The sequence below is a fragment of the Astyanax mexicanus genome, chromosome 12, assembly GCF_023375975.1.
Source record: "Astyanax mexicanus isolate ESR-SI-001 chromosome 12, AstMex3_surface, whole genome shotgun sequence".
Classification (NCBI taxonomy): domain Eukaryota; kingdom Metazoa; phylum Chordata; class Actinopteri; order Characiformes; family Acestrorhamphidae; genus Astyanax; species Astyanax mexicanus.
Genome location: NC_064419.1, coordinates 34198582 through 34221779, shown reverse-complemented (window position 1 = coordinate 34221779; position 23198 = coordinate 34198582). Strand labels below are relative to the sequence as shown.

At 37.4% G+C, this 23198-nt stretch overlaps 1 protein-coding gene across 1 annotated transcript; it reads left to right on the top strand.

Annotated features, from left to right (window-relative positions):
• Positions 1–5832: 5832 nt before the first annotated feature.
• LOC103029698 (mucin-2-like) lies at positions 5833–23138 on the top strand. The gene is made up of 21 exons (XM_049485503.1): positions 5833–5982; positions 6194–6346; positions 6653–6805; positions 6898–7062; positions 7194–7346; positions 7554–9740; positions 10600–10659; positions 11141–12340; positions 12590–12696; positions 15040–15098; positions 15336–15478; positions 15802–15993; positions 18647–18838; positions 18953–19141; positions 19237–19415; positions 19876–20046; positions 20189–21562; positions 22497–22538; positions 22640–22696; positions 22786–22868; positions 22945–23138. Exons 1-20 carry the CDS (start codon positions 5952–5954, stop codon positions 22840–22842), a joined length of 6864 nt encoding a protein of 2287 aa, XP_049341460.1. The 5' UTR covers positions 5833–5951; the 3' UTR covers positions 22843–22868; positions 22945–23138.
• Positions 23139–23198: the final 60 nt, after the last annotated feature.

The following is a 23198-nucleotide window of genomic DNA, read 5'->3' as shown; positions in this document are numbered from 1 at the left end:
ATCAAATGAAAATCTCAAAGCTGAACTTCACCACAGGTATAATAGTTTTATGTTAAGCATTAGCATTTCTAAAAGAAATTAATGTCTTTTTCAAATAATTTTAAAGATTTTTCCAGACATATATTACTGGGTACTGAGAATGCTCTTCAATTAAAATTGATTTATCTATTCTAAAGTGTTCCAATTAATTAATACATTTGTATTATTGTCTGAACTTCTGTAAATATATTTTTTGTCCAATAGCTCCAAAACCCTTTAAATTTTCCATCCAAATCAAACTGAACACTTCAGGAGAGGGAGTCATTGATCAGCTGAAGGAACTTCTTCATGATTATCCATTCCCCTACACTATCAACAATCAAATGAAAATCTCAAAGCTGAACTTCACCACAGGTACAATAGTTTTCTAATGTTGAACATTAGCATATCTCAACAAAACTCATGTTTTTTAATATTTTTAAGAAGTTTCTAGACATATATTATTGGGTATTGTGAATGCACTTAAAATATAATTGATTTGTCCGTTCTAAAGTGTTCCGATTAATTAATAGGTCTGTAATCTTTGCTGAACTTTTGCAAATATATTTTTTGTCCAATAGCTCCAAAACCCTTCAAATATTCCATCCCAGTCAAACTGAACACTTCAGGAGAGGGAGTCATTGGTCGACTGAAGGAACTTCTTCATGGTTATCCATTCCCCTACACCACGGGTGTCAAACTCATTTTGGCCGAGGGCCACATTGGCATATTGGCTGTCCTCCGAGGGCCAGATGTAACTTATAAATGTAATAAAATGTAACCAAATGTAATATATGTAAATGAATGTAATTACTCCTTAATGTTAAATAACTCTCAATATATTATTTATTCAATCAAATATTACAGTTGCATGGAAAAAATGTTTGCTTGTTGCTCTATTAACATAAATCCTTTTAATTTGTCATGTCATGAAATTCAAAAACTCCATCAATCAAGAACCAAACTATTCAAGTGAATAGAAATGACATCAAGTTATATTAACTTTGAAATTATTAACTGAAATAAGGCTTAATAAATATAAAATCAAAAATTGTGAGCTGTTAAGAACATAGCATTTCCTCAGATTTAGCAGTTCCTCATCCAACCACTAGTGGGAGCTGCAGCAGCAGCACCACAAGTCCGCAGTCTTTACTGAGTCAGAGCTACAGCCCAGCCACGGGCTACAGGGCTCAGCTCAGCCAGTCTGGAGCGTTTTTAAAATTTTTAAGTTCTTCTGTGTATGAAATAAAGATTTTTGTAACCGAATAATACAGCTCTCTACAGTTCATCTTTCAGCCCAATCAGCTAACAGCAGCCGTTTAGAGCATGAGTCACTGCTGGGATTACATTATAAACAGGTCAGTTAGCGCGCTGCTAACCTCAGGATGTTTATAACTACGGAGTTTAGTGGACACACCACGGCTGCAAGGTTAGACTGTTGAAGGCTACTGAAGACTATTAAAGGCTATTGGAGGTTATTGAAAGGGTTATTGAGGGCAGAAATTAGTAAAGGCTGGTTAGATAAGTGATTCACGTCCTCGTACTTTGCTGCGGTGAAACTGCGACTAGCGCTGTCCCAGTGATGTTTATTAACGTCATTAAAACAGATTTTGTCAGCTATTGTCTTATAAATATTTACACAGAACTTATATCTCTCCTAAAAAGCGTTTATTTTGGTCAGTAACACTCTTCGTAACACAAAAGGCATAACGTTACCGGTCTTTCGCCTTGAAGCACAGCCGTCCGTCTGCATCAACTTCTCTTTTTCTGGACATTATGGGATAAACATTTATATGTCTCAATTCCACCCGCGAAGTTACACCTTCCCTCCGGCAGGGTTTCCACATCAATGACTACACTGCCGTGTAGTGGCAGTAAGCCGTAACTTTGCGGGTAATACAATCGACAAGCATTGTGGGAAATGTATTTTTTGGTCAAAGAACGCTTCTGACTTATTTATTATAGACACTAAGATCTTACAAGCTCTCGCGGGCCACATAAAAAGACGTGGCGGGCCACATTTGGCCCGCGGGCCTTGTGTTTGACACATGTGCCCTACACTATCAACAATCAAATGAAAATCTCAAAGCTGAACTTCACCACAGGTAAAAAAAAAATTGTGTTAAACAGTAGCATTTTCAGAACAAAATCATGTTCTTTTATCACTTTTCTCAATTTTTCCAGCTATATATTCGGTGTAAATGTGAATGCTCTTCAATTAAAATTCATTCATCTATTCTAAAGTGTTCCTATTAATTAATATATCTGTATTATTTGCTGAACTCCAGTAAATATCTGTTTTTTCCCCCCAAAAGCTTCAAAACCCTTTAAATATTCCATCCAAATCAAACTGAACACTTCAGGAGAGGGAGTCACTGATCGGCTGAAGGCACTTCTTCATGGTTATCCATTCCCCTACACTATCAACAATCAAATGAAAATCTCAAAGCTGAACTTCACCACAGGTATAATAGTTTTTGTGTGAAACAATAGCATTTCCAGAACAAAATCATGTTTTTTATAATTTTTGAAAGTTTTTCGGTCATATATCTTTTGTATGTATGGATGCTTTTCAATAAAAATTTATTTGTCTATTCTAATGTGTTCCAATTACCGTATTGTTTGCACTATAAGGTGCACTTAAAATCCTTTAATTTTCCCCAAAACAACGTTATACAGGAGTTTTAGTTTAGTTTTCTCACAGTATTAGCATTAGCTGCTAATCACATAAAGCGCTAGCTCTTTAGCCATTCAGAGGTTAGTATTATCGGACTGAAGCCTGCGTGTTTATGGTGTTAAAACAAGCTACATGGGACGAACCACTAGCTAATATCTCCCCATCTTACCGGAACACTCAGTTCCTCAGTGTAGCTCTGTTGGGAGGCATTAGCTCCTAACCACTAGTGGTTAGCCGCTAATGCTAATGCGCCAGCTTTCAGCAGAGAAAAAAAAATTGTAGATTAACAAACAGCGCTCGTTTAACTTGTCTGACTCGGCTGAAATGTTTTTTTTTTTTTTAGAAATACAGTTTTGTTTACCTAACTTAGCTTAGCTTTACAGGTCTCCTGAATTTAGAAGGAAAACATTGCAACACCCCTTTGCTTTTCTTACTAGTGTCCCATAAAATACGTCTTATAATCTAGTAATCGTCCAGTGTACCTTATGTATGAAAATATACCAGAAAATAGACATTTATTGATAGTGCGCCTTATCGTGCGAACAAATACGGTAATTAATAGATCTGTAATCTTTTCTAAACTTCTTTAAATGTTTGTTTTTCCCCCAGTAACTCCAAAATCCTTTAAATATTCCATCCAACTCAAACTGAACACTTCAGGAGAGGGAGTCATTGATCGGCTGAAGGCAATTCTTCATGATTATCCATTCCCCTACACTTTCAACAATCAAATGAAAATCTCAAAGCTGAACTTCACCACAGGTACAATAGTTTTATAATGTATAAACAGTAGCATTTCTACTACAAATTCATGGTTTATCATTATTTTTGAGAGTTTTCCAGACATATATTACTGGGTACTGAGAATAATCTTCAATTAAAATTGATTTATCTATTCTAAAGTTTCCAATTAATTAGTAGGTCTGTAATCTTTGCTGAACTTTTGCAAATCTATATTCCGTCCAATAGCTCCAAAACCCTTCAAATATTCTATCAACATCAAACTGAACACTTCAGGAGAGGGAGTCATTGGTCGGCTGAAGGAACTTCTTCATGATTATCCATTCCCCTACACTATCAACAATCAAATGAAAATCTCAAAGCTGAACTTCACCACAGGTACAATAGTTTTATAGTGTTAAACAGTAGCCATTTCAGAACAAAATCCTGTTCTTTTATCACTTTTGTCAGTTTTCCAGCTATATATTCTTTGTAAGTGTGAATGCTCTTCAATTAAATTTCAATCATCTATTCTAAAGTGTTTCAATAAATTAATGCATCTGTATTATTTGCTGAACTCCAGTAAATATCTCTTTTTTTCCCCAAAAGCTTCAAAACCCTTTAAATATTCCATCCAAATCAAACTGAACACTTCAGGAGAGGGAGTCACTGATCAACTGAAGGCAATTCTTCATGGTTATCCATTCCCCTACACTATCAACAATCAAATGAAAATCTCAAAGCTGAACTTCACCACAGGTATAATAGTTTATAGAGTTAAACATTAGCATTTCTAAAAGAAGTTCATGTTCTTTTTTAAATAATTTTTAATATTTTTCCAGACATATATTACTGGGTACTGAGAATACTCTTCATATAAAATGGATTTGTCTGTTCTAAAGTGTTCTAATTAATTAATAGGTCTGTATTCTTTGCTGAACTTTTGCAAATATATATTTTTTCCAGTAGCTCCAAAACCCTTTAAATATTCCATCCAAATCAAACTGAACACTTCAGGAGAGGGAGTCATTGATCGGCTGAAGGAACTTCTTCATGGTTATCCATTCCCCTACACTATCAACAATCAAATGAAAATCTCGAAGCTGAACTTCACCACAGGTACAATAGTTTTATAATGTATAAACAGTAGCATTTCTACTACAAATTCATGGTTTATCATTATTTTTGAGAGTTTTCCAGTCAAATATCCTTTGTAAGACTTAATGCTATATAATAAAATTTAATTAGTCTATTCTAAAGTGTGCCAATTAATTAATAGATCTGTAATCTTGGCGGCACTCTAGTAAATGTCTGTTTTTTTCCCCAAAAGCTCCAAAACCCTTTAAATATTCCATCCAAATCAAACTGAACACTTCAGGAGAGGGAGTCATTGGTCGACTGAAGGAACTTCTTCGTGGTTATCCATTCCCCTACACTATCAACAATCAAATGAAAATCTCAAAGCTGAACTTCACCACAGGTACAATAGTTTTATAATCTATAAACAGTACCATTTCTAGAAACTTCATGGGGTTTTTTTTTTATAATTTTTGAGATTTTTTTCAGTCATATATTCTTTGTAAGTGTTAATGCTCTTCAATTAAATTTAATTAGTCTATTCTAAAGTGTGCCAATTAATTAATATATCTGTAATGTTGGCGGCACTCCAGTAAATGTCTGTTTTTTTTTCCCCCAATAGCTTCAAAACTCTTTAAATATTCCATCCAAATCAAACTGAACACTTCAGGAGAGGGAGTCATTGATCGGCTGAAGGCACTTCTTCATGGTTATCCATTCCCCTACACTATCAACAATCAAATTAAAATCTCAAAGCTGAACTTCACCACAGGTACAATAGTTTTATAGCGTTAAGCATTAGCATTTCTAAAAGGAATGCATGTCTTCTTCAAATTATTTTAAAGATTTTTCCAGACATATATTACTGGGTACTGAGAATAATCTTCAATTAAAATTGATTTATCTATTCTAAAGTTTCCAATTAATTAGTAGGTCTGTAATCTTTGCTGAACTTTTACAAATCTATATTCCGTCCAATAGCTCCAAAACCCTTCAAATATTCTATCAACATCAAACTGAACACTTCAGGAGAGGGAGTCATTGATCAGCTGAAGGAACTTCTTCATGGTTATCCATTCCCCTACACTATCAACAATCAAATGAAAATCTTAAAGCTGAACTTCACCACAGGTATAAAAGTTTATAAAGTTAAGCATTAGCATTTCTAAAAGAAATTCATGTATTTTTTAAATACTTTTTAATATTTTTCCAGACATATATTACTGGGTACTGAGAATACTCTTCATATAAAATTGATTTGTCTGTTCTAAAGTGTTCTAATTAATTAATAGGTCTGCATTCTTTGCTGAACTTTTGCAAATATATATTTTTTCCAGTAGCTCCAAAACCCTTTAAATATTCCGTCCAAATCAAACTGAACACTTCAGGAGAGGGAGTCATTGATCGGCTGAAGGAACTTCTTCATGCTTATCCATTCCCCTACACTATCAACAATCAAATGAAAATCTCGAAGCTGAACTTCTCCACAGGTACAAAAGTTTTATAATGTATAAACAGTAGCATTTCTACTACAAACTCATGGTTTATCATTATTTTTAAGACTTTTCCATTCAAATACCCTTTGTAAGTGTTAATGCTCTTCAATTTAAATTAATTTGTCACTTTTAAAGTGTTTCAGTTAATTAATTGATCTGTTTTCTATCCATAACTTCTGTAAATATTTGTCTTTTTTTCTCCCAGTAACTCCAAAACCCTTCAAATATTCCATCCAACTCAAACTGAACACTTCAGGAGAGGGAGTCATTGGTCGGCTGAAGGAACTTCTTCATGGTTATCCATTCCCCTACACTATCAACAATCAAATGAAAATCTCAAAGCTGAACTTCATCACAGGTACAATAGTTTTATAGTGATAAACAGTAGTATTTCCAAAACAAAAAAATGATGTGTTCTTCTATCATTTTTGAGAGTTTTCCAGTCATATTTCCTTTGTCAGTGTGAATGCTCTATGATTTAAATAGAATTTCCACAGGCACAATCATTTCACTGTTTTTTTTTATGGCTGCTTTCCTCAAAAGACTGTAAATTAATCTTACCACCTCTTTGATTAATTTTTCCAAGAAGTTGACGTTGATCACAAAATTTCTGATTTGTTGAGCATGAAGGCTACCATTAACCTTTCCTGATTTTGTTTTTCAGCACCCTTGAAATCATTCAGGTTCACCATGGACATTAAATTGGACACATCCAAACTTTCTTCCATTGACAGACTACGGGGTCTTGCTCATGGATTTCAATATCCTTATAAGATCAGCAGTCAAAAGCAAATCAACTCTCTCAACATCACAACTGGTGAGAAAAGGACGTTTACAGGAAGATCTTCATTATGTTGAATTCTATTGATTAAAGATGGATAATTTGACGATTTTTGTGCTTTCTTTTAGTCTGCATCACCAGTGCAAATCAATCAGTGTGCAAATGCGAGCCTCAGTATGGTTGGTCAGATGAACATTGCAAGAAACTTGGAGCTTGTAATGAAAGCAGCAATACCCTATGTGGTTGTGTCACTTCTGTTCCATACGAGGGCCAGTTCTGTGGACGCAGAAGAGGTATTGCTGTATTTTCATTAATTTATTAAACTTGTCTAATTGAGTATTCTTTGCTTTTCACAATGGTGTTTGGTTAAGGGTAATTGATTGATAAGTGATCTTTTTTTATGCTTCTGTAAATCTTTTCCCAGTACCTTCACAAACCTTTAAATATTCTATCCAAATCAAACTGAACACTTCAGGAGAGGGAGTCATTGATCGGCTGAAGGCACTTCTACATGGTTTTCCATTCCCCTACACTATCAACAATCAAATGAAAATCTCTGGGCTAAACATCACCACAGGTAAAGCAGTGTTAATGTTGTACACGGTAGAATTCCTAAGATGGGTGTTCAGTAATGTTTTAAAACATTTTTGACAGTTGTACAGTCATATATTCATTGTCATTCTGAATGCTTCCCAATCAAGTTTAATTCATCTATTCTAACGTTTGATCTGATTAGTTATTGATTAGTATTCTTTAAATACTAAGGAATATATTTATTCTACAGAACCACCTACTTTATCACCCCCTGCTCCAACATCTGATGAACAAACATCTACGACAGAAACATCTACTGCTGAAGCCTCCACTGCTGATACATCTCCTGCAGAAATGTCTACTACACAAACATCTGCAGAAACATATGCTATAGAAACATCCCCTGCAAAGGCTTCTACTGAACCAACATCTACAGCCGAAACATCTACTGCTGAAACAACTATTGCTGATACATCTACTCCAGAAATATCTACCACACAAACATCTGCAGAAACATCTCCTGCAGTAACATATTCTACAGAATCATCCCCTGCACAGACATCTACTGAACAAACAACTATCACTGAAACCTCCACTGTGGATTCAACTACTGCAGAAATATATACTACACAAACATCTGCAGAAACACCTACTGCAGAAACATCTACTGCAGAAATATATACTACAGAAACATCTACTGCACAAACACCTACTGAACAAACATCTATCGCTGAAACCTCCACTGTGGATTCAACTACTGCAGAAATATATACTACACAAACATCTGCAGAAACATCTCCTGCAGAAACATCTACTGCAGAAACATATAGTGCAGAAACATATACTACAGAAAAATCCCCTGCACAGACATCTACTGCACAAACACCTACTAAACAAACATCTATTACTGAAACCTTCACTGTGGATTCAACCACTGCAGAAATATATACTACACAAACATCTGCAGAAACATCTCCTGCAGAAACATCTACTGCAGAAACATATACTACAGAAACATCCCCTACACAGACATCTACTGCACAAACACCTATTGAACAAACATCTATCGCTGAAACCTCCACTGTGGATTCAACCACTGCAGAAATATATACTACACAGACATCTGCAGAAACACCTACTGCAGAAACATATACTGCAGAAATATATACTACAGAAACATCTACTGCACAAACACCTACTGAACAAACATCTATCGCTGAAACCTCCACTGTGGATTCAACTACTGCAGAAATATATACTACACAAACATCTGCAGAAACACATACTGCAGAAACATATAGTGCAGAAACATATACTACAGAAAAGTCCCCTGCACAGACATCTACTGCACAAACACCTACTGAACAAACATCTATCGCTGAAACCTCCACTGTGGATTCAACCACTGCAGAAATATATACTACACAGACATCTGCAGAAACATCTCATGCAGAAACATCTACTGCAGAAACATATACTACAGAAAGATCCCCTACACAGACATCTACTGCACAAACACCTACTGAACAAACATCTACAGCAGAAACATCTACTGCTGAAACATCAACTGTAGATACTGCAGGAACAACTGCAGGGACATTTGGCACTGAATTATCCACTGTTGATTCATCACCTGCAGAAATATCTACTTCACAAACATCTGCAGAAACGTCTACAGCAGAAACATCTACTTCAAAAACATCCCCTGCTCAGACATTTACTGCAGAAACATCTACCGCCAACAGAAATACTACAGAAATGTGTAACGCACAAACATCTACTGTAGAACCATCTACTGTACAAGCAACTGCAGAAACATCTACTGAACAAACATATACTGTTCAAACGTCGACTGAAAAAACATCAACTGAACAAGCTTCGAGTGCACAAACATCTGCAGCAGAAATATCTACTGCACAGGTATCTACAGGAAAATCTTCTGCCAAACCATTGATTGCACAAATCTCTACTTTAGGAACATCTACAGCACAAACATTGACACCAGAAATGTCTACACCACAAATATCCACACCACAAACCTCTACTGCACTAATAACCACACTGCAAACATCTACAGTAGAAATATCTACCGCAAAGACATCTACTGCACAAACATCTACTGCAGGAATGTCATCTACACAAATAATCACAGGGCAGACATCTACTGCACACACATCAAATGCAGAAACATCTGCTGTACACCCATCTACTGCACAAACATCAAATGAAAAAACATCTACTGTACATCCATCTACTGCACAAAAAACTACTGCACAAACATCTACTGTAGAAACACCTACAGCACAAACATCTACTGCACACACATCTACTGTAGAAACATCTACTGCACGTCTGTCTACTGCAATGACAATGACAGCACAAACATCTGCTGTAGCAGACCGACCATCATCTACTTCAACAGAGTTCTTCACTACAGGTATGTAATATTATATCAGTATCAGTATTTGTAGTAATCTTTTTGTCAAAATGCAAAAAGATTACTACAATTTACTCTGTACCTAAACAAGCATGCCAAGGCCTGCTGCTGAGAAGCATGCCCACAGCATGATACTTCCACCATCATGCTTCGCAGTTGGATGTTTGATGTAGTTGAAACACAGCATTTAGTCTGATGACCGCAGCACAGCAGTGCTAATATTACACGTTATAGCACTTCCTCTCATGTATTATTGCTTAATTACATTAGGGTTTTACAGTAATCAAACACTTAATTCCCAGGCAAGGAGCTTTTTTATTTTAATTTTTCACACGGTCCTAAAACTTTTACACAGTACTGTATATATAGTTTTGTTGTCATGTTTGCATGTGGTTTTTAAACCGTGGTACATGTCTCAATTGTGGTACGAAAAGCATCCTTAGGCTGTACACCAGGCAATTAAACAATGCTGCATGCACTACAATTATAACAATTTAGCTCTATAATGTTATAAAAACCTGTAGTTTTTATGACATTACATTTATTTTTGTTCGATTGAGTGTGTAAGCTCAAACTTTAGTTCTTTACTTACTTAATTTAATTACATAAATTACAATTTTTAACATCAGTTACATACAGTAGAACCCTACAGTAGAACCCTGTGGAACTCCATGAGCTAAATCAACCAGCTACCATGTAATTCACAATAGTTTCTGCATTAGGATTGATTGCTGAAAAAATATTGCTGGCATTCAAATCCAGTATCACACCCTTCTAGCTTGAGACTGTATGGAAAAAAGCCACATCAAAGTTTGAGAACCACTGTTTTAACCAAATGTGTTGTTCATCTACTCTGCAGAAACATCTGCTGTAACAAATGTGACGACTGCAACTACAGATCTGGTCACCACAACACCTGGTATATAAAGTATTCTTCATTTTATGAAATCATTTAATCAGATTTCTGCCTGGTCAGAGAACAGCCAGCACAGCAGACTGATGACACAGTCACATTTTCTAGTCCCTGTCTAGACTGTGCTGGAAGAGAGTGGCACCATGTCTAATGCCAGATTTAGGCTAGAGACGTGTCCCCTCAGCATTGAGCTTTGGAGCAAAAGAGCATTTTTATTTCTGGAATGATTGTGCTTTTTTCCAGTACTTATGGAATAGGTCGGGAAGATAAGTATGAGGAGGGGTTATGATAATCCAACAGCCCAACCTCTCTTACCTTGGTGCTAAATGAACTCAAATCCTGAGCCTGCTCTGTAGTAGAAAGCCTTGACTGGGGCATTTTTTGAGTTGATTTATTTCAAAATAAACAGTGAATGAAGTCCCAATAATTTTGTCCTTATAATGCACATTTCTGGCTAAGCACATTTTTAAACACTTTCTTTCTTCAGATGCAACTACACCGACAACTATACCAATAACTATACAAACTACAGAACCAGCAAATACAACTGCAGTGCAAACAACTGCAGCCACTACACCAACAGAACCAACAACTATACCAATAACTACACAAACTACAGAACCAGCAAATACAACTGCAGTGCAAACAACTGCAGCCACTACACCAACAGAACCAACAACTATACCAATAACTACACAAACTACAGAACCAGCAAATACAACTGCAGTGCAAACAACTGCATCCACTACACCAACAGAACCAACAACTATACCAATAACTACACAAACTACAGAACCAGCAAATACAACTATAGTTCCAACAACTGAATCAACTACACCAACAACAGAACCACAAACTTCACCAACAACTATACTAATAACTACACAAATAACAGAATCAGCAAATACAACTACAGTGCCAACACCTGAATCAACTAGACCAACAGAACCACCAACTTTACCAACAACTATACTAATAACTACACAAACTACAGAACCAGCAAATACAACTGCAGTGCCAACACCTGAATCAACTACACCAACAACAGAACCACCAAGTACACCAATAACTAAACCAATAACTACACAAACCACTGAACAGGCAAATTCAACTACAGTGCCAACACCTGTATCAACAAAACAAACTACAGTACCAGCTAATACAACTGCAGTGCCAACAACTGAATCAACTACACCAACAGCAGAGCCACTAACTTCACCAACAACTATACCAATAACTACACAAACTACCGAACCAGCAAATACAACTGCAGTGCCAACAACTGCATCAACTACACTGACAAAAGAAGCACCAACTTCACCAACAACTATACCAATAACTACACAAACTACAGAACCATCAAATACAACTGCAGTGCCAACACCTGCATCAACTACACCAACAGAACCACCAGCTACACCAACAACTACATCAACTACACCAATAATTACAACTGAAGTCCCAACAACTACAACTACAGTACCAACAACTGCAGCACCAACTTCACCAAAAGTTGTAACTAAGGAACCAGCAGCTACATCAAAAACTACACCAATAACTACACCACCAACTACATCAACAACTACACCAATAACTACACCACCAACTACATCAACAACTACACCAAAAACTACACCAAGTGTGCCAACAACTACACCAAAAACTACACCAACAACTACACCACAGGGTGAGTGGCCAAGATGTAAACACTGACTGAATTCTGTTTTTTCATCAAAACCTACATGTTTACTAAGCCAATACTTGGTGTTAAATTAACCAATTTTGGTTTGAAACACTATCAGATTGCATCTCTATAAAAGATTCTGGATGAATTTAATGGTACATTTTATTTCCAAATACAAGTCTTTAAACTGTAGTGTTTATTGATATTTGTGTCACTCAAGTGATTTTACAATGTGTTCTCTTTGTTCTACAGTGTCTTCTGTCACAATGATCTTACGTCTAGATCGCAGCTTTGACGTAAACCTGCAAAATTCAGAGAGTCCGCAATATAAAGACTTGGTAAAAAAAGTGGTAAACGCGGTAAGAGAGTACTCTTATTATGTACAGCATGCATAAAGCACTCTTTTAAAATTGTGAAAAAAGCAGACAGCATCAATATTTAGAAATATTTATTTTTGCTTAGACAAGGGTAGAGATATACTTGCTGTTAATCGTGCGTTTGCCCTGCTGTCTAGTAGGGCTGTGAATCTTTGGGAATCCCACAATTCGTTTCAGAATCGATTCTTGGGGTCACGATTTGATTTTTTTCCGATTCTTTCAAATTGGTTGGATTTTCTTTTCCTCATCCTCTGTACTTTAGTGGCGCAACAACAAACACCGTAACACGACACTACACACCCCTCTGTAGCCTAATAGGGAGAGGCAGTAAGAGCAAAAACTTTCCCTGTCCTGTTGCTGCTGTCTCCCGACTCTCACCTACTGTCATACAGACAGTGATGGGAGTAACGGCCAAGTTCCAATTTAAGGACGTTAAGCTCTTTTTAGCTGCTCCCGTTTCTCTTTTCCTCCTTGGTGAAGCTGTTTGATACAGCTGTTAAACTGTTAAATTAGTACCATTTTAACTGTCATTCGATTGTCCTTTTTTGTCCATTCTTTTGTTTTGTTTCTATATACATTTTTTCCTTTGAGTGTGGCTTGGTTTGTTTAATTTCATACATTTTGGGTTTATTTTCGTTTGTTATTTTTCTAATAATAATAGTACATACATACAGTAACGCAATAGTTACTTTTACTGGTAACTAGTTACTTTTATAGTGGAGTAACTCTATTAGTAACTCAGTTACTTTTTTGGAGAAGTAACAAGTAACTATAACTAATTACTTTTTCAAAGTAACATGCCCAACACTGCTCACGGAGCTTTTTAACTGTTCGCGGAGCTTTTCAACTGCACCATGGAGCTTTTTAACTGTCTTGCGGAGCTTTTTAACTGTACTGCTGAGCTTTTCAACTGTCTCGCTGAGCTTTTTAACTGTACCGCAAAGCTTTTCAACTGTACTGCGGAGCTTTTCAACTGTCTCGCGGAGCTTTTTAACTGTACTGCGGAGCTCAGCTACTGTCGCGCGGAGCTTTTTAACTGTCTCGCAGAGCTCGGCTACTGTCGCGCAGAGCTTTTTAACTGTCTCGCGGAGCTCAGCTACTGTCACGAGGAGCTTTTTTACTGTCTTGCGGAGTTCATCTACTGTCCTGCGGAGCTCAGCTACTGTGCTGCGGAACTCTTTAACAGTTAAAGAGTTCCTCAAGACAGTAGCTGAGCTCCGCAGGACAGTAGCTGAGCTCCGCAGGACAGTAGGTGAGCTCCGCGGTACAGTTAAAGAGCTCCGTAGGACAGTAGGTGAGCTCTGCGAGACAGTATGAGCTCCGCACGACAGTAGCTGAGTTCCGCAAGACAGTTAAAAGACTCCGCGCGACAGTAGCTGAGCTCCGCGGTACAATTAAAAAGCTCCGCACGACAGTAGCTGAGCTCCGCGGTACAGTTAAAAAGCTCTGCGCAACAGTAGCTACACCCGCAAAAAAATCTTTATTTTTGAAAATGAGAATCGATTCTGAATCATTTAATGTTTGAAACGCGATTTGAGCTTGAATCAATTTTTTCCTGCACCCCTACTGTCTAGCATGTTCTGCATCCATTCAATGCATTTTTTCTGTCCTTAGAGATTAACACAGTACCGTGCAGTACACACAGAATTGCTAGCAGTAGTGCAGGCATTCAGCAGCATCAACATGACAGAAAGTTTCAAATAAGGGCTACTTGCATGTGTATGATGTGAAAGTGGAAGCCTCTAGTTAAAGCCTCTAGTAACATGTGTATTACATAGGCATGTATATGAACTGCTGTGTCCACATTGTTGTCTACGCAAACGCATGGCCAAACAGCAAATACATTTCTAGACTTAGCTGCTTTTACTTCAGACAAAACATATTACAGATGTAAAACATCAAACAAAAAGGCCTAATATAGGCATCCATTCAGTATGCAACAGGAAATGGTTGGCAATACTTCAGAAAGTGACAAGCAAATTGAACTGTTTTTTACAGACAGCACTGTTCTCTACAATCTTTTGGGACTTGTGAGTGTGATTAGTATTCATTTTCAGAGAATGAGGAAAAGGAAAACAGTTCGGGTTTGTTGAGATGCAGGGTTTGACAGTGACATCATGTAGTGATGTAATATTGTATTGAATTGTAAGTTGTAAAAAAGGTTTAAACCAGTGCACAGATTCCATCTCATGATCTTACTGAATCATTTAGGCCAAAGTTCCCTCAACAAGAATTAAAACTAGTCCCGAACAACAAAGCATTCTGCGATTTTCTGCGGACAGAAAAAAATTATGTTTAATGATCTTTTCTCTTTTTTAAATCCAGCTCACAAAGAGTTACCAAAATGTCCCCGGCTTCATTAAGGTGACTGTGACAGGATTCAGGTACTGTTTTTAAGTTTTTTTTATGAGACATACTTATAAAAATAAGATACTAATACTGTATATCTTATAAATAAAAAAAAAATAAAATAATAAAAAAAAAAAAAAAATATATATATATATATATATAAGTATCTTATATATATAAGATGATCAGATCATCTTCTGATAAGTGTGTGTGTGTATGTGTGTGTGTGTGTGTGTGTGTGTGTGTGTGTGTGTGTGTGTGTTTGTGAACAGGGCAGGGAGTGTGATTGTTGATTTTCAAGTTGAACTGGACTACCCAGTGAACAGTGAAATCATCAAGCAGTTGAATGAGAACCCAAACATCTCAAGCAACCTGAAGAATGAAGGTCTCTCACTCATGGAGGTGGCTCAGAGCAGTAAGACTAAAACCCCTTTATTTTGTTTCATACTTTACAGCGATTGCTTCACAGCTGCTTTAGTACAGTTATTTCTGCTTCTCTCTGTTTGTCTCTAAACTCCAGAGAGTTTTAATTCTCACATCAGTAATTGCAACTTGTTCTGATTTTAATAAGTACATTTTAGTTTAAAAAAATGTAGAAATACTTTTTAGACTTTTATTTTAATATAATTGAGTTCACAACTGGTCAGGTTTATGAGTACTGTATCTATAACTGCATTAATAACTGTAAGAATTTAACTGCATGTAGCTTCAGTTTCTTCACATTCATCTGCTTTACAGAGAAAGTTTTGGGGCCTAATACGAAAGTGTATCCTGAACAACCCATGATACTGAATTGCACACCAGACCAGCAAGATCCGGGGACAATTAAATGGAAAATAAAGGGAACTGAAATACAGCCTGATACACGCTACAATTTCTCACGAGACAACCGAACTCTCACAGTGAACAGCGCCACCATCGCAGATAATGGTGAGCTCTTTCATCTTGACAAAGTAAACAGATAATCTGATTAACATTTTCAGAGTGCTGAAGTACATGTAAATATATGTGTATTTGAAGTACATGAAGTATGAGGTACATTAAATATATGTGTATTTGCCTTTAAAATATTGCTGTGCAAAATTTTCTTACTTTGGCTTCTGACAGTTTTATTTCCAGAAATACAAAGAAATATATTTATTTGTCAAACTTAAGCCAGCTGACCCTTCTAACACCAAATTCCTGACTTGTTCCACTGCCTTAACCCACCAGTGGTCCATTAATGTAGATAATACATGACGATTTTTTTCTGCAGTAAAATGAGTTATTTTCATTTTGGGAATGTTGGGTGACCCCAAAGAAGACACTTTGAGAAGCTGTCTGTTCACTGTCCACTCCTGTTTTAATTACTTTAATAACCAGTAGGAGGAATCAAGTACAATCTTTGCATGGTCAAAGTGGACCCACAAGCTCTTTCACATTAGAACGTGTTGTAGGACATGAACTAAAATCTAATTCTAAAATGCAATTTAGGATAGGTTTTCATAAATAAATTTTGATAATGGCAGGTTTATTTTAATATCTTAATATCTTTAATTCAGCTCATCCCATTCATAACGAGTGCATAGTCACAGTGGTGGTAAAAAAGTGTGTTAAGGGGAAGGTGGATGGAAAAACCTTGCCAACCCTAAGTTCAAAATCCAAAAATCCAAACAGTATTATTATACACTATAGTAGCACTTCTATATATTTGTAATACTCGGACAAGGATTAGAGATGAAAAAGCAGAGTTTATTAGCAAAAGTCCACAAGGCAAGCTCAGAGTCATAACAGGCAAAAATGCCAAAAAAACAGCTTACAAAAATCCACAAGGCAAAAATCAGTCAGACAGGCAAGAAAATACATACAATAAACCAGATAACGCTTAATTGATAGAGACACTGAGAGTTGCAATACCTCACAAGGAGGCAGAGTTAGATTTCAGTTATTTGTAGAATGGCTAATGAGTTATTCCACACAGGTGTTTTTGGTGTGTGTGTGGGAGGAGTTTGTTCAATTGTCCGGAGATGCTGATCTCTGAATGGCGGGACGACCAGTAGGCGTGACAATATTAGTGCCTCATTAAATCAGTTGTGTTGTTATCAACTGGTATTGCTAGCAAAGCTAACTTGTGACAGTGCTAAAAATAATAACTGATTTACCTGGAACATCAAATGGGGTGTGATGCCATTTCCAGCTTTGACATTCGACATCTAAGGTAAATGGAATGCAGCATTATATAGCAAGAGAAGGAAATCTGCAGCACAGTCCTACAATCTGACCACAGTAAGGGGCTAGATGCTCTCATGCTTGAAAATATAGGGGGTCTTGTTTACCCCAGAGATAGACTCAACACATCTCCACTCACACAACCAGACCACCTAGTCACTGACAGTCACTTTTGATAGAGCTTTCAGGCTGGAATATCAGTATATAACTGACAGAAGATGCCAGTCAGGCACCGTTTGTCACTCTATTAAAACATAATAGAATGTCTAATAACTAAGGTTGCACAATATATATGCACAAAATATCTAAACATTTAAAACTATTTTATACAAGATATGTAAAAATTACAATACGTAATATCATGCTTGCTATGCTTATTATGTAAAAAATAAAAAAAAAGACGACTGTATATGGGTTGTACCATAGACTGTGTATAGCTGGACAGAGCATCGTCTCTCAAAAGTGAAGCCACCACAGGTCGGGCGCCCCCTGCTGTTCGGTTGCAGAAAGCTGTGTAACCCCACCCATCCCCATTGGTTTCAATATTTTCTTTCAATATACTGTAATTCTACCTCCATTGTTTAAATGCAATAGCTAGTTTAACCTCTGATTATATTGTCAAATTTTTATATCCCCACAGAATTTGTTTTTTAAAACGTTATTCAGCTCTATTTAAAAAGGTGTGGCTATTGTAAAATGGTTGGGTTACACCTAGCCGGGGAGGGACCAATGACTGTATGGGCGGGACCATAGACTGTGTGAGCTTTGTGGGGGCAGCCCTCAGGGGCGGGGTTATTTAAATGAGTAGGCTGTCTCTCCACAGTCTTTCTCCCTCCTCTGGTCTCTACTGCGCAGACTCTGGTTTCAGGATCGCCAACATGGCGGAAGATTTTGGCTTCATTTTCATTGAATGAATGGGAACTGCGACACAGCGTCCATCTTTTTTACAGTCTCTGGGTTGTACAGTCAACATACTACCATCTTGTGCAAATGATGTATAATAATAAACTAATCATTTATTGAGTCTTATAATAACTTAGAGTGTGTATATTAGCTGAGATACACAGTTAGACATTTACTATTTAAATATAGTATGACTGTGTTGTTGTACAAATAATTACTACTAATTTAACGTTATACTTTGTTAAGGTTTTCATCAAATTGTATGACATATCACCATTTCTGGCATATGAAGATGCCAGTTTTTTATTCATATCGCCCAGCCCCACTAGAAATGCATTAGATAATTGATTGATAATCATACAACAATCTCACCCTAGGAAATGTTAAACATTTAAACAGATATTTTTAATAAGTCAAAGAAAAGACGTCACTTTTTAACATTTTAATGCCAGTCTGTATTTTCTTCCTGTAGGTCGTTATGAATGTGGGTACAATTCTAGCACTGGGCAGTACATTCTATGGGAGGAAATTGACTACATTGAGCCGTACCCCAATATTCAAATGACCCCCAACAGGACTAACATTTGTCAAAAGACTACTGTGCCTCTCCGCTGCTGTGTGTTCAAGGATTACAACATTCAGCTGTGGAAAAATAACACATTCAGTAAGTTCTCACTTTGCCACATTCTCTGTAATTTCACAGAGAATAAAAGAATAAAAGAATTCCATGTTTATCTTTGCAGCAGTTCTGGATTGACACGTTTTTCTTTGTTTACAGTAACAAATATCACGGCTACTGACTCACTGCAAAAGTGTATTGAGTACCAGTACGTGGGAATATGCGGATCATATGTGGAATTTGTCTGCAACCTTACAGATTCAAATTTAAACAATTTTTCATACAGTTCAAACACAATGCATGTAAAGATCTCTGAAGCGAAACCTACAGAACCACCCACTAACCAACGTAAGTCTGAAAATCATGCAGTATCTACTCTAAGATAGTATAATGTAATGCAATCTGATCTAATTTCATTGTGCTTGTGTGCTCTCTCTCTGCAGGTAAACCATGTAACAATGATCAGTTTGGGTATGGTGATCACGGCACTGTGACTTCTGGTCAGTGTAAAAATAAGGATGAAGTGGGGAGTCAAACAGTCATGTGTAACAACGGCAACTGGGAAGTCATCGACAACAATTGTGTCCTTCGAGTCTTTCAAGTACTGAAAGAGCAGTCTCAGGTGAATCTACTGTTTTCTCACTGCTTACCTGTTGGAACGGGGGGCATGCTAATTGGAAAGCCAAGTTAAAGCCTATATTTATGGCTGTGTGTGTTTCCTATAGACATACACATCCAGTATTTTCACTCCCTTATGAACCCTAGAGAAAGAAGAAAAAGGGCTGAGGGTCAAATTCTAATGATTCTACTCATTTGCCTCAAAAATGAGATGTCAAGTATTTTAGCTGGAAGCAGCGCACATAACATAACACTATCCCACTCCCTGCCTCCCTGGGTGGCCAGGATGCCAAAGCCCCATAAAAAAACTGTTTTGTTCAGCATAAAGCAAACTCTACTAAGGAAGGTTAGTAAAAAATGTTTGTTCAGGTCAGTGGATGTTGAGGTGGGAAACACCCCAATCCCAAATTGCCCTTCACTTCTTTTTTTTTAATAAACATTTGATACTTCTCCTGTCTTTGAAGGGCTTGGATATAAACAATGTGAAACCATTTGTGGAAGAGGTGACACAAACTACCAAAAACCACACCAACGATGTCATCAGCTCCACAGCCAACATTGCAACAATCATAACCCTACTGAACTCTATCGCAAACGTATCAAAAAATGTTACGATTGATGAAAATGTTATTAAGGTAAGTAAAATAAAACAAATTATGATAAATAAATTAAATTGTCTGTATGGAAAATGGTTAATGACGTTGTAAATATCTCTCAGCTTCAGTGGAGGATTGTTTTTTTACACCCTGAACTATTTGATTTTTTTTTTCCTTTCAGAATTTTCTAGAAACAGTGGAGGTCATTTCATCTGCTGAAACAAATAAAACATGGGAAGCCTTAAATTCTCAACCTGTCAGCCAAGGAAACAGTTCTTTACTACTGCTTTCTTTGGAAAATATTGTTAAAAATACTTCAGATAATATCTCTAATTTTACAACCAGCACCAACACCATCACATTCACCAAGGCTACCATCAAAGATCAGCCTTTCGATAAAACATTTGGGAACAATTCAGAGGCTTCGCTATTCATCCCCAGCACCAATCTCACTAAAAACCTTACAATCACTGCCTTAGCTTTTTTCTCACTGAGTAACATTCTGCCATCAAGAAATACAAGTGTAAATGACACCACAGTGAACACCATTAATGGAATCATTGTTATGGTCTCCCCCAGTCAGAACGAAAGCGACGTCACCTTCAAGTTCAAAAAACTCCTTACTCAAAAAAACTCAAAAACACTGGCAAATCCAGAGTGTGTTTTCTGGAACTTTAGTCTTTATAATAATATAGGTGGTTGGGACTCATATGGGTGTAAGCTGACGGAAGATTTTCCAGGAAACGTGACGTGTGAATGCAATCACACCACGTCATTTTCCATCTTGATGTCTCCTTTAAACGAGGACAGTCTTTCCCTAACCATAATCACCTACGTCGGTCTTAGTGTGTCAGTGCTGAGCTTGGTGGTGTTCCTCCTCATAGAGATCATCTTCTGGAAGCCCCTCACCAGCTCCCAGACCAATAGTCCAATGTTATACCTGCGACACGTCTCAATGGTCAACATCGCCTTGTCCCTTCTGATCGCAGATATCTGGCTCATTGCTGGAGTGACCGATAAGCTGGAGACAAACCCTGCCTGCCATGCAGTGATCTTCTTCATCCACTTCTTTTACCTGGCCGTTTTCTTCTGGATGCTGGTGTCTGCTATCCTGTTGCTGTACAGCGTCATTGTGGTCTTCACAAACATGTCCAAGACTTCCTTGATGGCAATTTCCTTTAGCGTGGGCTATGGAGCTCCGCTCATCATTGCCGTCATTACTGTGGCATCAACAGCAGGAAGGGGAAAGTATATCAGGAAGGATGCATGCTGGTTGCAGTGGGATGATTCTAGAGCTCTGCTGGCCTTCGCTTTTCCAGTCCTGGCCATAGTCTTCACCAACTTTGTGGTCATGATAGTGGTCCTGTATAAAATGTTGAAAAAAAGAGTGGGAGAAAGAACCTCAGATGAGAAGAACAGTATGGCTGTCATCGCTCGATTTGTGGCTGTCTTAACCCCCATTTTAGGCCTCACCTGGGGGTTTGGCCTGGGCACCATAACCAGTCCTGGAACTGTAGAGCTGCATTACTTGTTTGCCATCCTAAACTCTCTACAGGTAAATAATCTTACATACCTTACAAATAACATTATGCACTATTGGGCAGTTTCCCAGACAGGGGATAATCTTATTTTCCCGTTCAATGGAAAATCTACTAGTAGTGGTAGATAATAGGGATTTATAAAGAGCTATAAAGAGCTTTACACAGAAAACCTTAGTAATACATTGCTGTATTTTTATGACCACAAATATTATATATTTGCTTTATAATTAAACATTTTAAAATCAGAATAAAGCGCTGATTCTGGTCTTCCTCCTAGTATCTCTATATGAGTGTAGGGAAGTGATCTACAGCTGAGTGTGTTCACTAATTGCGTTTTTTGCGGCAGTACAGCTTGCCGTCAAAGTCGAACCAGGTTGAACTTTGACTGGGATGAGCGGTAGCACTGTGTAGGCGTGGTTATGTACGTGGAAATGCACCACTTTGCACCGCTGCTCCATGGCAGTGGCAAACTTTTTTTGCTGCAGGAGAAGCAATTCAATCCAATGGGGGTCAGCGTACAGCGGCTCAGCTACTGCCTGCAGTGTGCGAGTACCTTTACTGCTCTTGAATCCCAGGTCACTGACTGAGTCAGATATTTAGCATGCCAGATATTTACTGGGCACCTGTGACTGGTTGGCGATCGCTCAGCCGCAGCTCGGTGAGCGTCTTTCAGTATTACACACCACAAGATGCACGAGCACCAAGAGATCCCTAATTTATTTTGTTTTTTGGGGTTTTTTTTGTGTCCAATTAGCAAAAAACTGCAGCAAACCTAAAAACTGTCTGCTTAAACCGTGTCATGTGAACCTGGCATAAATGAACCACAGTTGTTTTTTAAAGTAACCCTCTAAACCCTGTATGCAAATCTAATAAACTGAAAAATAATCTTGATATTTCTGCACTGAGACCTCTGTTTAACTGTATCTGTCTTTTTTATTTTTGTCTCAGGGCTTCTTCATTACAGTGTTTGGTTTTCTGTTTGATAAGAAGGTTGGTGTGTTTATGTTTTTTTATGCTCATGATTTTGACACAGAAAGGTGACAGAGATGCTAGTTGTATACTTCATGTTTTTTTTTTTTTTTTTTCTGCAGATTTCCAAGACTATCAGACAGAAATTGAGCACAAGACTGAGATCCAGTGGCGCATTCGTAAGTTCCCTCCCTGAGTTTTAAAGATGTCTGTGTGTTTCTGTCTGGCATTAAACACATTGATTTATTTACATATGTTTTAACTGCAGAGCTCAACGCAAAGAACGCGCAGCTCCAACCCAACCAGTTCCACTGGGATTATATAAAACTATGTTCCAAACAAGACACAGTTGTAAGTTCAAATCCATTATATTTTTAACATTTTTGTTTTTACTCTATTATAATGTAATGTTTAATTCATTCTCCAGATGGCGACTTCATCTGTGGCAGCAATGATCTTCTCCCTCTTCACATTTATTCTTCTGAACTGAAGAGGCAGTTATCCTGTTTATTATTCTCCTCTACTCTGGGACTTTTGGGTATTTTTTCTGTTTTTTTCTTTTGTTAATATGTAATAGTTGTGTATGAATGGAAGTCAAGATTGTCAGAGTACACACACACACACACACACACACACACACACACACACACACTGTAATCAGACTGACTGCAAAGCCCAAGC